The following is a 23,549-nucleotide window of genomic DNA, read 5'->3' on the forward strand; positions in this document are numbered from 1 at the left end:
TTGGAGGAACAAGAAAGCAGCCAAGTAGCCAAGCCACTTTTTCTATCGCCCCCAGCCTATAAAAGGTAGTCAGATTGGTGCAAAGTAGCCAAACCTGGCAACCCCGAACACCAGCACAATGAACAAGGACAAAAAGAAGCAGACAGCAATATGCTTTCAGCTAGTCCTCTCTTTATCCTTGTTCTTTGCATTAGTGTAGTAAATCATCTTAAAAGGCGACCTCCCCTCACGATTTTAACTTTACTCTTCCCATATTTTCCTTTCTCGTTTGCCCATCTCCACAGAAACTGAGTCATGCTGCCTTTCGCATCTTTCCATGCCTCAATTATTTCTCTGTGAGCCTGGCTATAATGTACTTGCTCCGTGCAGCCTAGTGGTCAAGTGTAAAGGCAGCCGACAACATGCCACATAGTTTGCAGGTGATACGGTGGGTTTAAAGAGTGAGCGAGCCAAGACGGCAGGTCACTTTGCGTACATTGTCTTTACGTGTGCTTGATAGTGGAAGTCGTGTTATCTCAGTTTTGGGGATGCGTTAAGGTGAAGGGGTATGCCATGCATTTGTCCTCTACTGTCTGTGCTGTCCATCGTGCCAGCACTGTGACGGCTACTGCTCGTGGTCATCGAGAGAAATCTCAGCCTGTGACTTGTTCATTAGTCAGTAAATATTTACTGCTATAGATAGGCCCAATAAAAATGCCAGCTTCACTTTGTGGGTAGGTGTCTACTATCAGTATCAATACTTCACCTTTTGGGTGAAACTTATTTTTATAAATAGTTCTGTGTGACATGTTGATGACAGTAATGTTAATCTCATCATGAAGCACAGTTCCCTGTTTGTGTGCCCTAAAAGGAATTTGCATTCAAAATAACATTGGATAAAATATAGATGTCATATGTTGTGCAACAGGAATGTTGCACAACATAAAGATGGTAATTTATCCACCAGGCTGAGTTCAGGAGTGTACATGGTACATGTTCGTACCAAAGACCAGACATTCTATACCACAAAACTTGCATGTCAACAGAAACGAAGCCATGAACAAAGATGTAGAACAGGCGAGAATGTGGCATAGTACCAAATTAACGAAAATAAAAACAATGACCCGACAACAGCATCACATGCCATTCAAATGCACACCAGGCAACACACATAAAGCATGTTCACCTCTCTTGAAGTCCAGGAGAAACCATCGATAGCAGAAGTAGAAGTGCGTGTAGTCTCCATTCTGGTGCATCAGTTCGAACATCTCTGCGTCTAGAATCTGTATGACAAAGGTCTGAGTGAAATGTTAGACAGCCACTGAAACTGTTCACTTTAAAACTGTGGCGCTTAGCACATATAAGTATGGAATACCAACTAGCCTGCTCCCACAAATTGCAAACAGGAGCCTGCAACGCCTGCATGATAAGATTTAGAAGTTGGGCTCTTTTGATGTACACTGCTCACGGAATAAAATGTGTCAGCTTTGGCCTATGTAATGTACATAGTTTCATTTCTGGCACCTTCAGTTCGTGTTGCATAGGCATAGCGAAAATTTAAAAAAATTTAAAAACACTTACACCAGAGTCAACCTGTAGTGGCCAGATTTGTAACAACATATGTAATGTGGTTATTTTGCGTAGCTGCACATAACAGTAGCCTTATGCGAATATTCGAGCACTTCAAATATTCGAACAAATATTACCTTATTTGAATTCGCTTCGATTCGAATTTAAATTATGAGAAATTTCGAAGTATTTAAAATTAACCACCCTGTAAAGGCGGTTTCACTGCAGTGGAGTAGTGTTACTCCATGAATACACATATTCAAGAAAGATATACACTGCCACGAAGCCCCACTTCAAGGTTAAATGAACATATTACCCTCACATCGATTGATCATTTTTTTTAAGTTTAGGAGCATGTTAAACCGGCTTACATGCTCTAAGTATAGTAAATTTTAAAATGTAACGTATTTTACAGGTTATCACTCGCATTCTACCGAATGTGAAATCCTGCTACTATTCAAAGTTGCTTTCACTTCCTTTGAACCAAAAATAATGACATTTGCACATGCCTCGTTTCAATTTTTAAAAAAATATTGTGTGAATGCGATTCGAAATTATTCGGCCAAATCACTATTCGCTTGGAATTCGCTTCGAACCTTAAATTTACTATTCGCACAAGCCTACATACCCCAAAATCGTTATACTCCAAAATCTGAGTTGTTACATGCCGTGCACAATGTACTGCAGTGACACTACGCCAGCTGTCTCTGCTGCAACAATGAACACATATTTCTCGCACTGTGTGAAAACCTTGACGCCTTCATGGTTCACACAATTTGCAGTCTCCCGGTCAGTGCCATTGCTTCTCAATGCTTCGCACAAAAATGAAACCAGAGCAACAGATGAGCTGCCAACTTGCCTGAATAAGTGACCGCATGTTGGCAAAGTGGTGATCCATAGCACCCCCATGGGGAAAGTTGGCTGCCATTCGCTTCATCAGCTCACAGAAGCAGCTGTAAGTCAGCATTTCTGCACAAACGCACACACACATATCTTTTGTAACTAAAATGGGTACAGTACCACCACACAGCAACGGCTTCAAGATTTCTGAATGAGCCGTGCAACTATCACTGGCCTTATAAGTATGCCATGTGCTCTACCCTTCCTTCATAAGTAGTAACAATTAGGATCATAATTACTGTACACTGTAATGATTTTACAGGCTAGGAAAGTGAATGTAGCGGCAACAAAATAGACAGATTTCAAAGGTGATGGGCGAATCCCACCTATAACTAACATACCATTTGATGACGTATTCTCACATCCCTGCAATGGCACAGCAAAACAAGACATTTCTCATAAACCACAACGGCATGTCCTGCTTGCTAAAGTTCACATCATTGCATTGATGCAGTGTGCCCAGTTGTGCATGCCAGGAGAGTGTATCACAAGCAAAAACACTGGTGCAAATAATGATACTCAAAACGTGTGACAAATTTGTGGCACTTATGAACTTTCTTGCACATGTGAAGATACAGGCACAAACTGTTGTTAAACAGGCTGTGAACCCCTTTTCTCAAAGTCTCGAAAATGCATTGGAACAAGTAAAGTGCCTTGAAGAAATGTACGGACACAGAAAGAACCGGAGCTCCTCTTTTCTCTCCGCGCACAACTTCTCCCTTCTGAAAGAGGCATCCCACCTCATGTCTGGATGCAGTGGAAGCATACAACAGTCGGTTTCTCTCATAAATGTGCACTTATCATAATCGAAAACAGGTTTTCTAAGACTGCAGCAAGTTTAGCTAAGTGCAATGATTAATTGTAATGCGCACTAGTTTTTCTTTTTAATTGTTACCGGATTTCCCCGACTAAAACTGTTACATGTGTTACGATTCAGTGCAAGCCATGCCTGAATATACGGGAGCATTCTCGAATGTTGCAGATGATTCTAATCTATTACCTGCGCAACACGAAAAGTCCTGTAAATTCTAGAAATTGTGCAAGCACCAGCAATAATGCTGGAGTGCACAATGATGCACATATAAAAGCAGTCACATTTCAAAACCCAAGGGGCAGATTCTTGACGATCGACGATCGCTATCATTGTACAGCGAGTGTATTGTTTTGGCAGCAACGGGTTTGCCCAGTAAAAGAGCTGAGTCTTCATCGGTTTCAACGCTGTATTCTTCACAGCGACAACCACATGGCACCATTGTCTGATGCTTTCTTACGGCTATATATTTCGTGCTATCTCTGGTCATCTGGAATTCATCGATGCATAGCCCACGTTACTTGTGCATTTTGCATCATTTCTGCAACATGACACTAGGGCTGAAAACAGAGCCTGTTCTCAACAGACAGATATCCTGACCACTCAGCCAACATTAAATTCTTCCTGCTTTACAGCCATCAGGGTCAGCCATCCTCATAGTAATTGCAAGCACTGCAGGCACACAGAGCGATAATGTTCTCAAATATGGCACCTCACCGGTACTTACAAGAGCTTGTGAATGCCAATATTATAATGGCAACGATGACTCTTCATGGACAGAACAATTTTCTACAATCGGAAATCATCATTCAAACAAATTGCACACAATTCAGAAGTGTTTGTGGATTTTGGGCATAGATAAGCACACGTTTTAATAGATTTTGTAAGGCATGGTTGCATATTCGCATGGGACAATCTCCACATTTGCATTGGTATGCCAATATTCATGTTTAAAACTTTTTGTAGCGTGCACAGAAGACGGGGACACACAAAGAAGGTACAAACGAGCGCTTGTTTGTACCTTCTTTCTGTGTCCCCGTCTTTTGTGTGCGCTACAAAACGTTTTAAGCATTAATTCATACCAACTTGCCCAGCTATCAGTTTTAATGCCATTATTGACATTGGTACTTAACAATGGCTACAAAAAATTGCCCGTCTCATGTAGTGTCAGAGAGGTTGGCCCTGCTAAGGCAGGCAGGTACTGTGACACCATCAATACACTTGGCTTAGCAGCTAGACTGTAAGCAGCATACGGTGCCGTGTAATGATGGCTATAGAGTCTTGCTAGTGCACTACAGTAAGCTCAAATCCTGGCTCTGACTATCACATTCTGATGGAAGCGGAATATCAAGACACTGATGTAACTACAAGTGCGTGTTAAAGAAATAGTAGAGAGAAAACAGCTCAAACGGCGCTGTTTTCTTTCCACTCTGTTGCACCAACACGCTCAAGAATCGAATCCACTGTAGCATGTTAAAGAAACATGGTTAGTAAATATTGTCCTGAATATCTGGCCACTACACATCGCAAAGTCCAGGTTCAGCTCTCATAAGTGAAGTGAACCAAGTGATGATGTCATCTCCGTAAATGTCAACCATGCAGGCCGTTCATCATAATTAGATTGATAGTTCTCCCAGTCAACGTACCATCGTCAAAGATCACCAGCAGGGGAGCAACGAGGTCACACATTCCTTGCACATAGCCTACATCCAGGTGTTCCCAGACGTAGCTGCAATAAAACATGCCACCATGAACATAGTGATCCCACAAAAAAAACTTTCTCCCTCTTCTAATAACCCTCCACTCGTGCATGCATGAACGAGAGTAATCTGCCTTGGTAGCTTAGGGGCTAAGGTTCCATGCCCAGCCACAGTGTCCACTTTTCAAGAGAGGCAACATGCAAAAACACCCGTGCACTTAGATTTAGGCACATGCTGAAAAACCCCAGGTGGCCCAAAACTAATCTGGAGTCCTCTACTACTCAATTACAAGCCACAAGAGTACGGCTGTTTTTGCGCATTGAAATAACGAGGGAAGGTGTCCAGGGTAGCGCAAACTTTCGACTGTTTATTCAAGAGATAGGGCAACGAAATACATTCACAGGTTGTGATTAGGGTCGTAAGCGCTCGCTCTGTGCCTAGTTTGCTGCGCATGCCTGTGCCAACTGTGGTGCCAACTGTAATGTTAGTTCTGTATAATTTGCTTGCGTTATCTTTTAGATGAGAAGTATCTCATGGCGGAGTTCAATCCGGTAGTGGTGGTGTGCGGCGTGACCACCCTTACTGCGCATGCGCATACCCTCTCCCTCTCCACTTCCCCTCTCCTCTCCCCCTCTCCACTTTCCCCCTCTCCCCTCTCCCTCTGGAACGCGGGCTAGACATGCCGAAATTCTCTCCTGCGCAACGCCGCGATGAGCCCCAGCGCATGCGCGTCCTCCCCCTCTCTCTTCTCTTCTACGCTGCCCCCCTCTCGCACGCCGGCCGACCGCGTTCCCCGCTCGCCCTGTGAGAATTAACGGCCAGGCTAGAGGGAAGACAAGATGCGCGTAGCGTTCCTCTTCACGTTCCACGACGCGAGGTCGGTAGCATGCCCAAAGAACGCCAACGGAACGCGATCGTGCAAGTGCTCCGGCTTCGCATCGCCTCACGGTCCCCTTTAGCGGGAAATGGTGTAATTCTTTTATGACTTTGTCTCCTAGGGGGAAATGATGTGGTGTCACACATTTCATCTCCGAATCTATGTTGACTCTGTATCAGTTTTGGGCTCTCGTATGTCACAGTGCACCTCCCAACGACCATTATCTGTACACCTATGCTAAACACAATCTCTCTGAATAAAACTGAGTCCCCTTCCCGTTCCTGGCCTGGACTGACATCTCTTGCTAGCGCTATGGCGCTATGAGCATTCGTCTGCACCAGACGGTGTACCCGGCGGGTGATACAACACACAGGTTTTTTTCTTTTACCAAAATACAACACTAAGCTATCGGGGACTGTTGTCCCATTTACGCAGTAATTCCATTTAAGAAATTTTAGTCAACTAAGATTCGCATGTATTAATAATGCGTTGCATTGCATCTCAGAACATTTCTGATCATACGTGGGTTTCAATGTTATACACAAAGTGTCAAAGTAAAGCCACTTGGAGGACATATGGCTTTTGGTGTCAGTGTGACTTCAAGTGGTTGGCTTGTGGCTTCAATTGCTTTCTCTCATTGTAATGCTTCAAGACCTTGAGAGTACTCAAAATAATGTGATTCAAAGGGTGCCACGTCTAAGTGTCCCCGTCTATGTGTCTAAGTGAGACACGTAATGTTGAAGAATCATGCATGTGTTTCTTTACCAAAACGGAAGGAAGCTGAACTTACGTGCACATAACATTTCGCAGCTTCTCCAGGTTGGCTGTGGTAAAGTAGGCATAGTTGCGGTCACAGCGCTGCACATCCTTGTCGATGCGGTGCAGGTTGAGTGAGAACAGGTCCAGCAGATCACTCTGCAAGCACCATTTGGCAAAACCCACAATTACTTGATGTTCGCAGGACTGTATGGCAAGCCGAGTTAATAATTACCAAGAAGCGTGGCAGAAAAACAGTGCAGCTTTGTGGCGGGCAAACAAAGAATCGACGAATGTTGGCAGGTAAATTACCATAATGTTCTACTTATCTGCCGGGGCTGAAAGACATGGCTAAACGAGATATGTATAACTCGGGAGGCACAAACGGGAGTGCAATATAAGCACAGCAAGCAGTAAATTGTCATGGCATGCTAGCGGGCATGTTGATTCTGAATCAGGATGGTAGTTTAAAGGTGCCAATAGACTAAAAGGGATGCGCCAGAGTAGCTCAATAGCCGTAGTGGCACTTCTGCCTAGCTTTGCTTAACAAGATTGCACACACACTTTTTTGTGTGTGTAATACAAGTGTCACATGGTCCCTCCTGATCGCGATCGGGGTTGATTCAAATCAAATTTTACGATCGCAATTCGCTCCCTTACACAAGCTGCAGACTGGAGCCAATCACTGTTGATAAATGTGATTTTGATCTGGCTTGATCGCAATCCACAGTGCATAGAATGACACCGGTATTTATTATTATTATTATTATTATTACTATTATTATTATTATTATTATTATTATTATTATTATTATTATTATTATTATTATTATTATTATTATTATTATTATTATTGCACTGGCCAAGCTTGAGGTTTTGAGTATGATCCCTGCAAGTAGTCGCATCTCGACGGGGGTGAAATGCAAAGCCTCACCTGTGCTTAGATTTAGGTGCATATTAAAAAGGACCACTTTTGTTCATTATACAGTGTCCTACACTAATGTGTGCCCCTTCATGTGGTAAGAAGATTTTCTACCAACCAAGCCTTACTAGACAGTTCAATCAAAACAGTGCAATCAAAACAGTGCACTCTGTTTTTATTTTGCTGTCTCAAAACTGATCCACAAACAAGCTAAATCATTCACCGTTCTGAATTTCATGTGCTGTAATTCTATAATTGAAGAACAAAAGAGGCATGCCCTACAGGAATGCTCCTCGCATGGCCATGACTTCCAAAGCCATAGGTGTCCTCTAGAACGGGTTAGCACTAATGCCAGAGCAGAGGATTACGTCATGGGTGCCAAAGCTGAATACGGTCATAGGCACAATCACACTCATAGGCGCTCACTCACTTTCATACTCACGGGTACTCATCCTCATAGGCACTTGCTCACGTTCATACTCATGTGTACTCACACTCACAGGCACTCACTCACGTTCATACTCACGCGTACTCACACTCATAGGCACTCATTCACGTTCATACGCACGCCCACTCTAACCCATGGGTAGTCGCTCACGTTTATACTCACAGCTACTCACACTCACTCGCCTTCATAATCACGCCACTCACACTCATACGTACTCACTCACGTTCATGCTCACGCCAAGTTAAAGCAATTGGTAGTCACTCATGGTCATACTTACACCTGCTCACACTCATAGGCGCTCACTCGCATTCATACTCATGCCCACTCACACCCACTGATGTTCACTCAAGTTTATACTAACACCTACTCACACTCATAGGCACTCACTCGCGTACATCTGCACACCTCACGCCCATTGGTACGCACTCGTGTTCATACTCACGCCGACTCACACTCATAAGTGTTTACTCACGTTCAGTAACGCCTCTCACACTCAGTGGTACTCACTCACGTTCACGCTCATGTGCACTGACTCTCATACCTACTCAATCACGTTCACACTCACACCTACACACTCATAGAGCTTACTCACGCTCTTACTCACATCTAGTCGTACTCACTCACGTTCACACTCATTCCATCTCACACTCCTAGGCACTCACTCACGTTCATACTCACGCCAGTTGGTACTCACTCACATTCACACTCACGCCCACTTACGCTCATAAGTACTCACGTTCATACTCAAGTGTACTCGCACTTAGACACTCGGTCATGTTACCTGCTCATACCCATAGGTACCCACTCACCTTCAGTTCATACTCACGCCCACACACACTGGTAAGTACACGCTCAAGCCTACTCACACCGGTGCTCACGTTTATACTAACACCTACTCACAGCCATTTGTACTCACATTCACTCATGTCTAGCTTACTCCCATGGGTGCTCACTCACATTCATACTCACACCTAGTACACTCGTATGTTACCTTCATACTCATGTCTGCTCACATCCCTCGTCACTCACTCATACTCACACTCACACCTTTGAGATGAGTCTACTCATGAATGAACATACCAAGCTTTCCGCTCTACTCACACTCACAGGCGACCCCTGATGTTCATAGTGAAGTACCCTCCCGTTAATAAATATCCGCATTTAGACGTCTACTAGGCGACGGAGAAGCTTTTGTACAAGCGCCGCCAAGGCTCCGGCCGCATGCCGGCCGCGTGCTTCACGTGGAACGTGCGATCGCGTCCTCATCAAGTGCGCTTTAAGTTTCCGACGAGAAAAGCGTCATCGTTATCACGCTTGCTACAGATACCGCAGATACCGCGCCTGCTACCTCGTCCGCAAATTGAAAAGTTTTACGGCTTCATGACGCGAGCTTTCGCCTTTTCTGCCAGTGCGCGGACTTAAACGAGCTTGGCGGGCTTTTGTCGCCGTTGATCTCCCGGCTGCGAACACAAACTCTGTATCACGCGCGTTGTTCTTGGGTTAGTGCTTGAGTGCGATCTTTTCGACGTCCGACCTTCATGTTGTCTTGGACAAACTTCCCACAGCAACATGATGAACCGCAGGCTAGGCCTAATCAGCGCTGGTTGCTTTTCGGAAGCGGTCGAGGGCGATAAAAGTTGCGGTTTGGTGCGGAATCAACGAAACTCCTTGCGATGGCTGCACTTGAAGGGAAGGCAATCATATCGTTAATGAAAACGAGGGCATGGTTGACACATGCAACTCTCGAATGGTTGTTCCCATTTCGACTGCAATGTCTTGGACATCGGGTGCGCGCCCGTGAAATCGAACGATCGGTACCGTTCAGCACGCGAAATTTCGGTTGCGATGCGACATAGTTTATGTGTAATGCGCATACCTTGAGGTGGCGTCAAACGTAGTCCGCGAATTTCCGCGATGGCACTTTGTTTTGTTTGCTTTTTCCCCAGTGTTCATTTCGTTGGCAATGCGGGTCTTTGACGCTCAAGTTTTGAACATTAGGAAATTTAAGTAGTTGTAAGCGCCCCGAATTGCATGTGTCGATTATCGGACACGCGAGGCTACATGCTCCACACGTTTTGCGCAAGTGCAGCCTTTGAAGAAAGTTTTTTGGTTATAGTGCAGTACCACTCATAGTGCGGATATTTGTGACTCCGGCGACTTACGTTATAAGCGATATATGCTTACAATGACAAGACAGAGCTAGACTACCAGGAGAGAAGTCTGCCATCAAAGAGCGGCAAAGATCTGTCACTGTGTCGAGCTGTTTCGAGGGAGATAACGAAAAAAGTGAAAAGATAAGAGAGGGCCACAACAGAAGAAGAGAGCAATGTATTCTGTCTGTTTAAAGGCTTCCCGACAAGCTACCCCAAAAATGACCCGTAGTGACCTGCATTCATTTAAAATATTCTCTCGTCTACCTGCATCCGCTGCTTTCCTGCAAACTTTCTTGTGTAGGCAATTTTTTTCCTGGCGCAGCATAGGGCCTGTGTGTCGTTCTAAAACAGGCTGCAGACAGATCACCGCTATCAATGAAAGAGATGCAGTCGCTACTGGTCTGGTGCGGCGCCTCCTCATGGCTGGTCTTACGGCAAGCAAACGTGAGCAAGTAGTGCGCGCACCTCTAGACCGGTAGTGCACCTGTCAAGTCGTTTCAGTCTTTACAAGGGGGCTGCGCATGCACAGTTAAGCATAACAAAAGGCAGGTTGCAATGAGCATCATTTTTACTCTAACTCGATCCACAACAGCTAGAAATTACTGTACTAAATTTAATTACGTAATCTCGCCGTATGGTCTACTAGCAGTACGAAAGTTTATTTCGGCGGTATGGGCTAGCTGGAACTGTCTGGCAGCAATTGCACCTAGCAACTACTTCAACTACATAGCACTAGCCTGTCTGCTCCTATCACCATTTGAAATTACAGCGGTAACTTAAACATGGATTTCCAGCGCCTGCAGTCTTTTTTTTCTCCGAAAGACCACAAAAATGTCTTGGCACACACTTGGTGCAAATTACAAAATTTTTGCCAAAATGCAGCAGAATGTAACAGGTTTCGCCTCTTCGTGCAGTTTGTTGCAATTGGCGCAGCCATCACATCACTGTGGATAGCAATACCCCATATTTAGCTGCAGTGGAAGCACTAAATAAATTAGTTGTTCTTCTGGTGACTCTCAGACGTAGTAGGAACTTTACATGCATGTGCCGTTTTGAGGGTGCTCACAACGGCAACACTGCAGTAGCTTTTACTTTTTTTATTTGAACACATGAAATCCTGTTGTTACTAGTGCGTGAAACACAACAGAAATAATTATACTGCGTGTCAATTGGCAAGCAACTGCATTTAGCACTGTCAGCTATCTCCACTTGCGTGTGAAAAAAAAAACAATTCAGGGTGTTTTTGTGCATGCGTCAATAAAGACTGTGATCAGCAGCCTGATGAATTGCAAGGTAGTGAAACATGTTGTATGCTACACTACATATTCCGCACATCTCTGAACACTGACATTCAATTTGACTGAAAAAAATTTCCTTTTCACGTTATTAATGGTTGCAGGCAACATGGCCCATCCTGCCAGTCTGTCAAAACTTTGGATCCAACATCGCTAAACTTCCTGAAATTTTTCAGGAACTGACAGCAGCAGGAGCTCTTACAACACTTATCACTTCCCTGCAACAGTGTTCAGAGGTGCATACGTCTCTGATCTTACAATATGACATGCTTCAGTGGTCACCCACACAGTTTCCAAAAGATGTTAGTGCTTTCATTTAAGTGTTCATTTCTTATAATGCTCTTCACACTTATTAAGAATGCATTCATGATCAGTCAGCTCATTAATGGGGGAGGTTAACCAGGTAGCACCCGGTTTCCTACCCTACACGGGACAAAACTACATCATCCCATTTTTATTATTTCGTTGCTAAACAACTAGAGACAAAGTTTACTTCCCAAGCCATTGCACCAAGCCTGCACTTACTGAATAGACTCCTCCACTGGAAGAAGCCGGTGACACGCAGCTGGACTCATCATCGACAACTGGTGGCTGCAGCAACTGCAGAGGATCGACGGGAGGCCGAGCATCCCCTTCACCCTCCTCTTCAACCCCTGACTGTTGGCCTGCACATGAGCAAGTGAACAAAACAAGAGGCTATCATAAACGATTCCGGTGTTCGGATGGATGATTTAAGCAGAGGGCCCACATTTCCTTCATCAAGTTCACTTATTATTATTAAGTCGTGTTTTTATGGCACAAAAGCAGCTGAGGCTATGCTGTGCCGGGCACCAGGTAATAGGTAATGAACGGTGAAATAATCTGGTTTATAGCTTATTTAAAAAGTCACATTCTCTTAAAAAGTTCAGCACAGCAGACAAGGGTACAAGAGGATCATCTCCAAGAAGTAGAGCAGGGTGGATAGGTGTGTGTTGTTTGTATAGCTGGCCGAAATATTTTTGTCGCTGCTTAGCAATATGGGGACATGCGATTAGGATGTGCACAACTGTTAAGGGTTCTTAACATTTTTCACAGGTTGGTTGCTCATCGTTTGTGAGTAAAAAGTTGTGTGTCAGATGTTTGTGCCCAATTCAGAGTCTCCATAATATAGCTTCTGTGGCGAAGCAATTGGTACTGTTTAACGGTTGCGCTCTCCAGCGGCTCCTAGTGGGTCGTCCTCTTCTAAACGCCGCTCTCGCTCGGAGCCCGTGCTTTTGCCTTGACTGTCGCCATAGCGCACTGTCGCCGAGTGCCGTCCAATAAACAGCTTAACAAATTGGTGGAGATGGTGGGTACGCTCAGGCGCTCGTAAATTGCGAGCCAGTCCTCCACGTCGGTGCCATCGGCGCCAGTGAAGATAGGTACATCACGGATGCGTGGGACACCGGGACATGTGGTCGGTGTGGAAGGCGGCGTTTGCTGAGCCGCGTCTTGAGGCATGGTAGATGGCAGAGTAGGGGAACGAAGCTCCAAGAGCATCGAATGGGAGCACAGCACTCTCCACCAATTTTTTAATCTGTTTATTGGACGGCACTCAGCGACAATGCGCAATGGCGACAGTCAAGGCAAAAGCACGGACTCTGAGCGCGAGCGCGGGGGTGTAGGCCTCGGCGCTGTTCTTGCGCAGTGCAAACCAGGGTTCCCCGAATATGTCGTAGCATACGCAAGTCGTACGCTTAATAGAGCCGAAACCAATTACACTGTCACGGAAAAAGAGTGCTTGGCGATCATCTGGGCCCTTACAAAATTCCGACCTTATTTGTATGGTCGCCCATTTGATGTCGTAACTGATCATCGTGCACTATGCTGGCTGTCGTCATTGAAGGATCCCTCGGGCCGTCTCGCCCGCTGGGCACTTCGCCTGGAAGACTACGACATCCGCGTGCTATACCGCAACGGACGCCAGCATGCTGACGCCGACGCCCTCTCACGCTCCCCCTTGCCTGACGACAATGCCTCCTGCTCAGTATCTCACATTGCTGTTTCTTCCATCGACGTTCACACCATCGCTACCGAGCAGCGCAATGTTAAATGGATCGCCTCGCTGACAGACTTGCTCACTGATCCGACGGCAACACCAACCACTCGCGCGTTGCGTCGTCAAGCCCACCATTTCGCCATTCGTGACGACCTACTGCACCGACGCAATTACACCGCCGACGGGCGCCAGTGGCTACTTGTGATACCCCGAAGTCTCCGTTTGAAATATGCGAGTCCTTGCACTCTAGCTGATCCGCAATGCGCGCACTCTGGGGTATCCAAAACTTACCACCGCATTCGACAACGATACTTCGAGTGAGGGATGCACCGCTACGTGCAGAAGTTCGTCTGCTCCTGCCTCGATTGCCAACGCCGAAAACCTTCAACGCACGTGTCACCAGTCGGTCTACAACCATTACCTTGCCCTAACCGTCCGTTTGGGCGCGTGGGCATCGATTTGTATGGACCACTTCCTATGACGTCAGCTGGTAACCGCTGGGCCATCGTCGCCGTTGACCATCTAACGCGATACGCCGAAACCGCTGCCCTCCCAGCGGCTACAGCGCGCGATGTTGCCTTCTTCCTGCTACACCGATTCATGCTGCGTCACGGTTCACCCCAGGAGCTTCTCAGCGATCGAGGCCGTGTCTTCTTGTCGGAAGTCGTCGAAGCCATTCTCAAAGAGTGCCATGCTGTTCACCGCAAAACTACTGCTTACCACCCGCAGAAGAACGGCCTAACCGAACGCTTTAACCGCACGCTCGGCGACATGCTCTCAATGTACGTCGCCGCCGATCACACAAATTGGGATGCCATTCTGCCCTTCGTCCCCTACGCCTATAATACCACCCCTCAGAGCACTACTGGTTTTTCACCCTTCTTCCTGTTATACGGAAGGCACCCGTCACACACCACTGACACGATACTACCCTACAAGCCGGATCCATCTGATTGTGCGCCTATTTCTGACACAGCCAGGCTTGCTGAAGAGTGTCGCGAGCTTGCAAAGACCTTTACAACGCAACAACAAGAGCGGCAGAAGAGCCTTCGTGGTGGCACCACCACTTCTGAGTCCACGTTCCTCCTCGGAGCGCTCGTATGGCTCTCGGTCCCTACCACTGCAAATGGCCTCTCTTCAAAACTACTGCCGAAATACGAAGGCCCCTACGGGTCGTCGAGAGCACATCCCCGGTCAACTACCTGATCGAACCCACCGAACCAGCTTCGGACATGCGCCGTCGAGGGCGCGGCATAGTCAACGTGGAGCGCCTCAAGGCCTACTATGACCCACTCATAGTGACGAGCTGTTAGGTCGCCGGACGGCTCCCTTTTCGTACCCGGGGTAATTGTGGCGAAGCTAATGGTACTGTTCAACGGTTGCGCTCTCCAGCGGCTCCTAGTGGGTCGTCCTCTTCTAAACACCGCTCGCGCTCGGAGCCCGTGCTTTTGCCTTGACTGTCGCCATAGCGCACTGTCGCCGAGTGCCGTCCAATAAACAGCTTAACACTTCTATAAACAGTTCCTGGTGACGGCAGGTCTTTCTTTCTCCAAGTGGGGGCTTCACTAGATGGAGCTTATTGTTTGTACACGAGTCCCACTGCTGCTGCCATTTAGCTAAGAGTGCTTTACTAATTATTCACTGGCTATATTTAAGGGGAACGTTCATTTTTATGTTTCGTCAGCTGCTAAAGCAACATATTTATTTGCTTTTTTTGTTGCTAGGTATCCCAACATGGCTTGGTACCCAGCAGAAATGAACAGAAACGGCCTCGCTACTCCGAACAATCATATTTAAAATGTCGCCAACTAAGGGTTCACATTCAGATTTCATACGTAGAGCTTTTAGTGCACTTAACGAGTCAGTGTATATTATTGCCTTCTTAGGCTCCCCAGCTGTGATATTTTGAACTGCTTGATACAAGGCATAGACTTCAGTTGTGAAAATGTCTAACACTGACAGCATTCCCCTGTCATGATCCCAATACCCACATGATTTTCTGTTTTCGAGCCGTCTGTGTAGTATCCGGTGCAATCTCTATATTTATACTGGAGTGCACGGAATTCCTGGATTATGTGTCTTGGTGGGATGTCTTTTTTGTTTAGCTGCATTAGGGAGAAGTCGCAAAGTAGTGCCGGGTCAAACCATGGGGGCAGCCATGGTGGTTTGTTTGCCACAATGAGTGTCTCTTCAGATATGAAGCTTTGAGTGTGAGTAAGACTAGCTTTGTGATGACTCAAACGGCAGAAGCTGTTTCTTAGTGCGTGGCGCATACATCCAACATACATGCCCGGTGTTTGAAAAGATTAGCTTCGAATCTGAAAACCTAATCTCGTTCCCTGATGCCAGTTCCTTGGTGAAATTTAAAACATTACTGCATGATTTGAATTAGTTTAAAATGTCACATGATACAACATCTAGGTCAGTAGGGTCTTTTAGGTTTAACAAAATAAAAAAATCATCAACACACCTAAAGACCTTGACCACCCTATCATCAATGATCGAGCTGCACAAGGCACTGTCAAACTTTGAAAGAAAAGTCTGGCATAAAACCAGCGCCACGCTTGACCCTATACTGATTCAGTTCTTTTCCACGAACAAGACGTCAAATTCAATAAAATTGGAGGATAAGTACATGGTTAAAAGCTGCAGGAACGAGTCAACAGGAACACCACAGCCATTCTGGAACGAAACTGCCCCGCTTTCTTCAATAAGTTCCCGAAATACTACGAACAAATCCTCATGAGGGACTGAATAAAACTGGTCTTCAATGTTTAGGGAGAACTCTGTCCCGAAAAAGCTGCCGTACTTGTGCACTAAGGATGTTTCAAATGCAAAACGAGGTTGCTCAAAAAGGCACAAAATCCCGTTCGTCACGTGTACATCAAATGCAATTTATCAGATACCTCTTGCACGCGGCAAGCGGTACATAGGACAAACTGGCCACTGTATTAATGACCGGCTCCGGGAACACGCTTGTGACGTCATTTCTCCTACTGTCTCTTTTTCTCGAGAAAATAAAATTTTTGTCTCCTAATCAACACGGATTTCATAGTGGCCTGTCCACTGTTACGTGGCTAACGGAGGTAGATCATAATCTAGCTTTTACTATAAATAATCGCGGCCAAACAGATATGATGTTACTTGATTTATCTAAAGCTTTCAATTGCGTGTCACAGCAAATTACTAATAAAACTGAAAAGTGCGATAGGAGAGGGGTTATTGTTTTCTTGGATAGAAATTTTTTAACAAATCGCTCACAGTTCATGCTGTATCCATGTCAGATATCAAACATACTCCCCGTAACTTCTGGGGTCCCTCAAGGTTCCGTCTTGGGACCACTATTATTTTTAATTTTCATAAACGACCTCGCGTCAAACATTGACTGTAATATCAAACTGTTTGCATACGACTGCATTACTTATAAGAAGGTAACCAGCTTCACAGACCACATTAACCTCAATGAATGTCTAACCAAGATAGCGGATTGGTGCGCTAAGTGGCAAATGTCCATAAATGTGAAAAAATCCGCAGCTATGACGGTAACACCTAAGCAGAATCCATCACAATTCATTTACACCATTCTTGGTTCAACACTGACTAATATTGTGCAGCATAAGCATTACATTAACATCTGAGCTGAGATGGGATACACACATAGCTAACGTCACTGCAGCCGCACTGCGTAAACTTTTCTACCTAAAAAGACGATTTAGAATTGCACCAGCGCCCGCAAAACTCTTGGCTTACACCGTGTTTGCAAGACCGGTATTAGGATATGCCAATGTAGTTTGGTTTCCTTATTCACCAAGTAGTATTAGTAAATTAGAGGCAGTACAACGCAAAGCCATATGGTATGTACACAAGTTCTCTCACTAACCTTCTGGCTTTTTCTGGCATTTATAAACTAGCTTCTAGGGCAAACGAGGCACCCCTGAGGTTCTTGTACCAGTTGTTACATGGCCACTACAAGGTAGATGTCTCTAAGTACGTCACATTTTCACACTCACGCCCTACTCGCCGTAAGCACAAATACAGTCTGAAAGAATATTCCTCAAACAGCGACGTCTTTGGAAAATCGTTTTTCCCACTAACAATACACGAATAGAATAAACTGAATACAAATGCTACTAATGCCGACACACGATCCGCAGTCACCGCAGTGTTAGAAACCATGCGCAACCTACAGTAGTGTGCCAATGCTTCGTATAAATTGTTATTTTCCTCTTTCTTTCTTTTTGTACAGCGCACTGAAGCAGGCCAGACAGTACTTAGTCAGGCCTACTTTTCGCCTCTGTCTGGTAAAATTTTTTCTTCCATTCAATCAATCGCTCAAATACCAGGTTTGGTATGCAGGAAAGATTACTTTTAAGGGCTCGTTTTTCTTTGTTACACACAATATTAATGAGAACTAACAGACAGTAATGCCAAAGAAAGTATAGGGGATGTTACTTGTAATAATTGGAATATAAGTGTGAAGAAAGTAAAGTGGACTAAAAGATAACTTGCCGCCGGCGGGGAAAGAACCTGCGACCTTCGAATAACGCGTCCGATGCTCTACCACTGAGCTACGACGGCGGTCATCCCCCCGTCCACTTTATAGGGTATATATGTGAATTGAAACTTAGGAGGGTTAGTCAGCGCCGATCGCAGCCATGGCGGGGACTGTGAAACTCTTTTTCTGCCTTTTGGCGTCACGTAGCACGTGATCTTTTTACGAGCTGGCGGATGATAATTGGGGGATTATTGGTCAGCTGCCAGCTCGTAAAAATCTGCGAACCTATCGAAGTATCTAAGATACAAGTGGCAAGTATCATATCGGATACAATTATTGCGGTAGTATCTTGTATCTGTATCTCAAATACTTTTTGTCTGAGTATCTTGTATCGTATCGCGATACAATTTCAAAGTATTTTTGCCCAGCCCTGGACGTGGGAGGGGGTCGAAACGCCCCCGGTGCCTCGGGTCCGTGGTGACGCCACTTTTTTTAGAGGTCGTGCTACGGAATGCCTGGGTATATGACATGAAAGTTATGAACTTCTTTCAAAAACGCGAATAGTGACTCTTGTTTGAAAACCGGTTCCCCTCCCGTTGGCTCGGGTCCTTGGTGACGCCACTCACCAAACGCCATCTTGTGCAGACCCCCCTGCGGGGCATCAAGTTCTCTCATGGACAAAACACAGTAGCCATTATGCTATTATTAAGCGCTTGTCCTGTCGCCTCTCATGTGTTTGTCTTTTTAGCGCTAAAACGAAGATATCAAGTATTCACCAAATCACCCAGCAACAAGATGTTATTAAACTATTATGCCACTGCATTCGCCATTGTCAACCTGTTTCCTAAGTCTAAGAGCATCACACGCGCACAAAAAACAAAACTGTCAAGCATTGAAAAATGAACCCGCCCTGCATACTTTGACTTTTTAGCTTCTCGCCGTCTACTATATATTTTGTTCGTCATATTTTACGAGAAATCTTCCCATCTACCACCAGCTAAAAGAATTCAGCATGCATCAACAATGCCGAGTAGCAATAAATGCCGTTCTGGAGTGCATATTTCAGTCCATTTCCTTCTGTGCCACAAAATGTGAATGCAAGCTGGTATTCTTCCCAGATCACAGTATGACCCAGAGAAGGGGGTGCAACAAGCCGCTTTGCTGCTCCTGCCACTTGACAGTTGCCTGGCGTCAGCACCTCTCTGCAACAACAAGACACTGTGGAAGGGCTGAAAATGACTGAAGAAAAACAAAATGGAGGTTGTGGAGCATGATATTTGATGAAGCAGCGCACAAAAGGACAAATTCACGCACACATCAAGCAAATATCACGGCTCACCAACTAGCCCATCAGTACATAATAGGTTGTGGAGCAGGAAGCTGGGTTGTGCATCCAGAGACAGCTCCTCACCAATTTAGGCGCATGAGAAATGAAAAGAAAGCGCAGCGTGGTAGACCATCATCTTGCTTGACTGCAACACTGAGCATGCCACTACTAACAAAAGGAACACAAGGTATCACACGTAGTGAAGAACCGTGCTCGACCATTCTGTTGATATGGAACAAGTTGCAAAGTTGCTATGGAAGGAAATTTTAAAGCGTCAGCAATGCGATTCGCTTCTTTTTTGACTCACCAGTGCCTATGTGGGCCGGACTGTGGCTGCTGTCGACCTCCCACGCAATATCTTCCCCTTCACACACCGCTTCATCATGGGCAGCAGCATCCATGGAGCCTCCACCATCGCTGCTGCCATCTTCAAACACCTCGTTACTCAAGTGTGTGTCCTTAGGACCTGCAGGAATACGACACTTCAGGCCTCTCTACCCATCCGTAACACCTCTCAACAAAGTCATCACAGCTTGTTTTCATAAAGTGCTCTTTAATGTGCATTACATAGGTTCCAACGGAGCAAAAACCTGGAGGGTTGAACTTAAATTGAGAAACGACGCAGCGAGCAATGGAAAGCAATATGATAGGTGTAACCCTAAGAGACCAGAAGAGAGCAGAGTGGGCCAGGGAACAAGCAGGTGTTAAGCACATCTTAGTCGAAATCAAGAAGAAGAAATGGGCATGGGCAGGGCATGCAGCACATAGGCAAGATGACCGCTGGTCAGGAGCGACAGACTGGATTCCAAGAGAAGGCAAACACGCGAGGGGGAGACAGAAAGTTAGGTTGGCAGATGAGATTAAGAAGGGCATAACGTGGCCACAGCAAGCACAGGACCGGGTTTATTGGCAATACATGAGCGAGGCCTTTGCCCTGCAGTAGGCGTAGTCAGGTTGGTAATGAGAATGAGATAGGTCAGCGAAATACACGTTTGACATCAGTACATATCACAACTTCCTTACTGATGACACTGTTCTAAGTGTTCACTTGAACATCTGGAGTGAAGCAGATGTTAAGAGAGAACAGAGGAGTGAAAATCCTCTATTAACCATATTCCTTTCATTAGCATAGCTATAGCGGTCTATGGGACTTTGTCTGAAGTAAGCTGTGGCTGTCTTGCTGTGACCATGTACTACTGTGCAGATTGCAAATGCTGCCGCCCTACACAGAATGAGAAAATGTGCCAGCACAATGCTCACTGCTAGTGCTGCATACACGCTAGCCAAGCTATTTGCAGTCATTAAGGACATGGCAGAGCAGCGGAGGTTTTTTAGAAGCACGGTAAATGCAGCCTCCTTCATGTTCACAAGGCTCTGGATTTTATGAAAACGCTTTTCCTGTCTCTGGATTTGATGAAACATTCACGCATCACACATCCACCGTTTTCAACAAATGCCAGTGTTGCAGCACTGCGGAAGATGCATTGCAGGTTTGCTTAAATTGCATGGGCAGCACTCACAGCGTGTGGTGCAAAGTGTGAGTGACCTCACAAATTTCCATTCTCCCAAAATTGCATTAGCTTCAGCGAGCTACTAGAGATTCATACTTGTAAATGTGTGTGTTTCATAATGTCTAGAAGATAGGCGAAAGGAGCAGGCTCAAACTCACAACCTAAGTTTATTGAAAAACAGAAAGATAAAAAGAGCTAACACTTAGTGCATATCTGTGTGCACAAACCCCAAAACTTTATCTTGATTCACGTTTATGACGCTTTATGCATGAATGGAATATTGTTATACACAATAAATGCTCAATACTCTTCCGTGGAACGGTTCGATTATTTCTTGTAGTGCCTGTGTCGCGCAAGGACCATGCTACCCTCGAAACCCCATTTGCTGCAATAAGCACCGAGTGAACAAGGTTCCACCACTGCGGGCACCTTATACTCTGTCCTGGGTAGGACCTTCCACGTGGACAAATTGGCTCGTGGCCTTAATGGAAGATGCTGTTGTCATGACAAGGCGATCATGGCGGCAAGTGAACATCTCTAATGTTTTGCTGCTTACGCACAAATAAAGCTTGCGAGAATGTTTGTGTAGACGTCCGGGTGTTGGTTGCATGATGATATTGCGTATTCACAAGTAAAGAGAAACAAAGGCACGTCTACAATAAGAACTCGTATATTTAAGCAAAAGCGTTGCGAGGCGAACCAGGCAGCAGCAACGGGGCGACTGCCGTAGCTTCGGCCCGGCCGCTGTGTTTACAACGCACGTGCTTGGCGTGTAAACGGAGACGATCGGCCAAGGTCAGGGAGGCGCCGGCTGTAACTCGAGTTCACAGGCCGCACTCGGTGCCCGCACAGTAAACACTACACGATGCGAACGTGGACACCGAGCCTCGAGCATGCTCGCTCGGCGCTGTTCACCACATAGTTCTTTTCTGGCTGGTAAGTAGCCACTGAACTGGCAGTGGTTCAATAAAACTTGTAGCTGGGCGAATTGATTTAAACTGGCATTGGCACTTAATTTGTACATTGTGTGGTGCGTGCCTAAACATTGTTACCAGCCAACCGCATAATAATGAGGTTTGTATAGTACACAGAAGCATTGCTTCGCACATGTCAAGCGAAGCTTGCATTGCCTCACATGTGTCATTGGTGTTGCGACCGCAAGAAAAACCGGCACCCACGAGTGTACAGAAATGCAGGTGTCCACAAATGCGGCCCTCAATGGTCACCAGCCACATGCGTATTTGTATAAGCCGTTTTCCAATCATTGATGCTCTCTCGATTGTGGGCTTGCCGGCGATCAGCCATTTCTGATATGGCAATCTGATCTGATGATGATTAGTGGGGTTTTGTGGCGCAAGGGCCAAGGGTGGCCAAAGAGCGCCATGTTATTTGTGTGGTGTAAGCGACGGCCACTGATTTCGATGACTGGGTTATTATGGCTGTATAGAGGCCTAAAATCACGAGCTATAAGGAAGCATAAAAGGTGTGTATAGAGTATAAAATTATGGCAGTGATACGAGGTTGATCTATGGGTGTGGAATGAATTTCAAGTGAGCATGTTATGTACAAGTGAGAGATGGGAAAATAGCACAAATGCTTCCTCAAGGCCTTTGAGGCCAAAGACAGGGAGGCAGACGTTTTCTTTAATAAAGCTACCGCAGCAACACCCTCTTTTCAGAGGTCGTGCTACGGACTGCCTGGGTATATGATGTGAAAGCTATGAACTTCCAAAAACGCGAATAGTGACTCATGTTTAAAAACCGCTTCCCTACCAATGAACATTGATGGGTGAAATGGTATTTGTTGTCGGTAGGGTAATGGAAAGTGTTGTTTTTTAAGTGTGTCTAATTCTTTACACTGTATTAAAATATTAAGCATGGTTAGTGCTTCACCACATCTCTCACACAAAGGTGGATCGCTACCGGACAAAACGTATGAGCGTGTGCTGTGTGATCATGTTCATAACCTGGTAGTGTTACTTTTGTGCAGTGTGACTTCAATACTGGCGGGCAATTTGCGATATGTGGCTTGATGAGATGAAGTTTATTTTGTGTTTGCCTGTCCTATGACCGCTGCCAGTGAGCTCTGAGCTTTCTTTTAAGGAATGATTTTAGATCAAGTCCGGGACAGCTATGGATGCATTGGTGGCAGCGTTTTTGTGGGCGGAAGCAGCTAACTGGTCCGCCAACACGTTTCCTTGAGTTTCGCGGTGCCCTTGCACCCGGCACACTACGACGTGCTGTTTGAGTGTGTAGACCATGCATAAAAGTGTGTAGATCGAGACGAAGACAGGGTTCTTGCGCTTTTTAAGATTTTTCAGAGCTTTCACCACGCTTAGCGAATTGGTGCATATCACTGCACTTTGTAGTTTTAATTGTTTAACGTGTTTGACAGCCGCAAGTATGGTGTACGCCTCTGCTGTGAAGATGCTCGTATTCGGGTGCAGAACCCCGGCATGTGAAAAGGATGGACCAACCACTGCGTACGACACAGAGGTGTTAGACTTTGAGGCATTGGGAAATAATTCAGGGTATTAAGTACTCGCGTTCTAATTCGAAGAAGTGTGTACGGATATGTGCAACTGGCACGTGCTTGGTAACTTCCACGAAAGAAACATCACAATCTATAAGCTGCCACTGCCACGGCGGGAGATGGGTAACGGGATCCATTAGACAGTGTTCGTGAAGTGGCGCATTTGTTTCTTCAGCTAGGCCCCTCACACGAAGTGAGTAGGGCTGTCTCATCGAAGGACGGTTGTCGAAAAGTTCAGAAGCGGACAACTCATTGAT

At 45.7% G+C, this 23,549-nt stretch overlaps 1 protein-coding gene across 1 annotated transcript in view; it reads right to left on the bottom strand.

The window, feature by feature from the left end:
* Positions 1–23,549, bottom strand: part of LOC119390924 (small G protein signaling modulator 1) — a 140,827-nt gene that overhangs the window by 7,575 nt on the left and 109,703 nt on the right. The window contains exons 15-20 of the mRNA XM_037658640.2: positions 19,557–19,715; positions 11,936–12,075; positions 6,627–6,751; positions 4,906–4,988; positions 2,408–2,517; positions 1,166–1,262 (exon numbers count right to left, since the gene is read on the bottom strand). Coding sequence (XP_037514568.1) covers positions 1,166–1,262; positions 2,408–2,517; positions 4,906–4,988; positions 6,627–6,751; positions 11,936–12,075; positions 19,557–19,715 — 714 coding nt within the window. The remainder of the gene's footprint in view (positions 1–1,165; positions 1,263–2,407; positions 2,518–4,905; positions 4,989–6,626; positions 6,752–11,935; positions 12,076–19,556; positions 19,716–23,549) is intronic.

The sequence above is a fragment of the Rhipicephalus sanguineus genome, chromosome 4 (genome assembly GCF_013339695.2).
Source record: "Rhipicephalus sanguineus isolate Rsan-2018 chromosome 4, BIME_Rsan_1.4, whole genome shotgun sequence".
NCBI lineage: Eukaryota > Metazoa > Arthropoda > Arachnida > Ixodida > Ixodidae > Rhipicephalus > Rhipicephalus sanguineus.